The 2643-nt window shown below is 55.1% G+C and overlaps 1 protein-coding gene across 1 annotated transcript; it reads left to right on the top strand.

The window, feature by feature from the left end:
- Positions 1-604: 604 nt before the first annotated feature.
- On the top strand, positions 605-1976 carry RPL12 (ribosomal protein L12; the record flags this gene model as incomplete). The annotated part of the gene is made up of 3 exons (XM_010154871.1): positions 605-686; positions 1124-1210; positions 1864-1976. Coding segments are annotated over 3 exons (282 nt in total), but the record flags the coding sequence as incomplete, so codon positions are not given.
- Positions 1977-2643: the final 667 nt, after the last annotated feature.

Here is a 2643-nt window from a genome sequence, read left to right on the forward strand (position 1 = left end):
AGCGTCAATCCCGGCAGGGTCGACTCAGCCCTTCATCCTTCCGAGGTGGATAAAATGAGTTCCGCACAGCGAGCTGTGTGGGGGTCTTCTGGGCAAGACCTTAAACCTCCTGCGTGAGCCTTCTGGCTGGAGTCCGGCCGTGGCTCTGCGTGCGCAGCCTGGGGCTTGCCAGGCTGATGGTTCCCAGCCTGGGGCCATGGGGACAGGTCTGCTCATGTGCAGAAGCTGACCTGTTGCAGGTTAACTGTTCCACAGAACATCTGACCAGGAAAAAGCTGTTTCAAGCACCATAGGAATTACTAAAAACACTTCCTGTAGCCACCTGCCACTATACCTGTTCTGAATTCTGTGGCTGGTATATTCCAGTGGTGAGCTAAGAGGAAGCCCCAGTCTAGGAAGCAGCCCTCTTCTGGTTGTGGGGAGGCCTGTGCCGAAAGGCTGGGAACAAGTCTCTGCATCCCAAAGAAGCTCTGTGCTACCAAACTAACCGTAACCACAGTGCTCGGGCAGTCAGCTTTATCGAGCCCTGGCTGCTTGGTTGAGTGTCTTCATTAGCTTCCTGGTCTGCTTGGAGGGGGGGCAAACTCAATCTCTTCTCGTTTAGATAGAGGTTGTTCCTTCTGCCTCTGCTCTGATTATCAAAGCTCTGAAGGAGCCTCCTCGTGACAGGAAGAAGCAGAAAAACAGTAAGTACATGATCTGGTGCCAGGAGGGGAATAGCACCTGTCTCTAGATTACCTGGAAGCAAGTGCCCTGGGGCTGGGTCTTGGGCAGTGGGGATGCCGTTGGTGTCGGAGTAGAGGCGGCAGTACACCAGCAGAGTGCAGTCTCTGGAAGATGGGGTAGAACAGCCACCCACCACTGTACCTGCCCTGCAAAGCAGTGACTAGTACAGTCCAGAGGTGAGCTGACAGGAAACACCAGCTTAGGAAACAGTTATTCACCTTGGGGGTGACTTTGTGCCAAAGCCTGGGAACTGGCATGCTGATCGCAGCCCCACTGCAGCTGTGAGCTCCCCGGTTTCCGTGCGGTCCGAGGACTGGGAATGGTGCTGCTCAAAGCACGGGGGCTGGAAGTGCCTGCGCTCACAAGAGCTCACTGGTGCTGTTGCTTTCCTTCACAGTTAAGCACAGTGGCAGCGTCAGCTTCGATGAGATCGTGAACATTGCGCGGCAGATGCGGCACAGATCCCTGGCTCGGGAGCTCTCGGGTGAGTTCCGCTGTTGGGCTTGCACCAGGTCCTCCCTCTGCTTGGTGCCAGAGCCAGGTCCTAGTCTGATTCCTGGGAGTTTCCCATAGCTGTGTTTGAGCCCCTCATGCAGGGGCAGCAGCGAAGGGCAACGGAGCTGGGGAAGGGGCTGGAGCACAATTCCTGTGAGGAGCAGCTGAGAGAGCTGGGGGTGTTCAGCCTGGAGAGAAGAGGCTCAGGGTGCTCTACAGCTCCCTGAAAGGAGGCTGCAGACAGGGGAGGTCGGTCTCTTCTCCTGAGTGATCAGTGAAGTACCACTAAGGGGAGGCTTAGATTGGATATCAGGAAAAATTTCTTCACCAAAAAAAACTGTCAGGCACTGGAAGGGGCTGCCCAGGGAGGTGGTGGTGTCACCATCCCTGGAGGGATTTGAGACATGTAGGTGTGGTGCTCAGGGATGTGGCTTGGCAGTACAGGTTAGCAGTTGGAATTGATGATACTGAAGGTCTTTTCTAACCTAAAAGTCTCTGATTCTGTGTGACTTGGCCACCCTGGCCACAGCTGCAGGCCCCAAAGGGAGGGACAGCTGCGGGGGTGAGGCACTGCATGCTCTCTCTGGTTGTCACAGCTTTCCCTGTGGTAAAGCACTGACAAGCTGCATCTTCCCACTGCAGGAACAATCAAGGAGATCCTTGGAACTGCCCAGTCTGTGGGCTGCAGCATCGATGGCAGGCACCCCCATGACATCATTGATGACATCAATAATGGTGCGATTGAGTGTCCAGCTGTAAGTATCTGTCTCTGACTGAAACTTCATCACTTCCCAAAAGGCTCTCCACTAACGAGCTCTGTGTTTCTTTCCACAGAGCTGAGACTGCAGAGAAGAAGTTGCCATATGAAGGCACCTTCTGGTTTTTGTAGCACCTTAAATACTTAATAAAAGACCCGGGTGTCTGCACACCGTGTTGCTGGCTGAGTTTGTCCTTGGTCCCATGCTGCACAAACGGGCTCTGGCTGGGTTCTCACACAACCTTGTAAGCTTAGAAGATGCTCATTTCCCATTTGCTGAGGTTGGAGAAAGGGGGTTGCCCCAAGCCAGCCCTCCAGTAAAGAGCAAACATGGCTAATGCGCGGGGTGTGTAATGCTTGCGGTGAGCTCTCTTCTTGCCGGACGTGCAGCTCATAGCAGCAAGTGTTGGCCCTGCATTCGGGCAAGGGCCGCAGGAGCGGGTCCAGCCTCCCCTGAGCCGCTGCAGCCAGGACACAAACACATAGTGAGGCTTGAAAACAGTGTCGCAGGCTGCTGCCTCTTAGCCCTGCGCTGGGGTAGCTGCAGGTGGGATGAAAGGGCTCCCAGTCCCTGGCTGAAATGAAAGGCAAGGTGTGGCCATTCCGTCAGCATTCCTGGGGACCACAGGAGCACCCAGTGCATAGCTTGGTGTGCCTGGCAGTGT

The sequence above is a fragment of the Eurypyga helias genome, unplaced genomic scaffold, assembly GCF_000690775.1.
Source record: "Eurypyga helias isolate BGI_N326 unplaced genomic scaffold, ASM69077v1 scaffold16847, whole genome shotgun sequence".
Lineage (NCBI taxonomy): Eukaryota > Metazoa > Chordata > Aves > Eurypygiformes > Eurypygidae > Eurypyga > Eurypyga helias.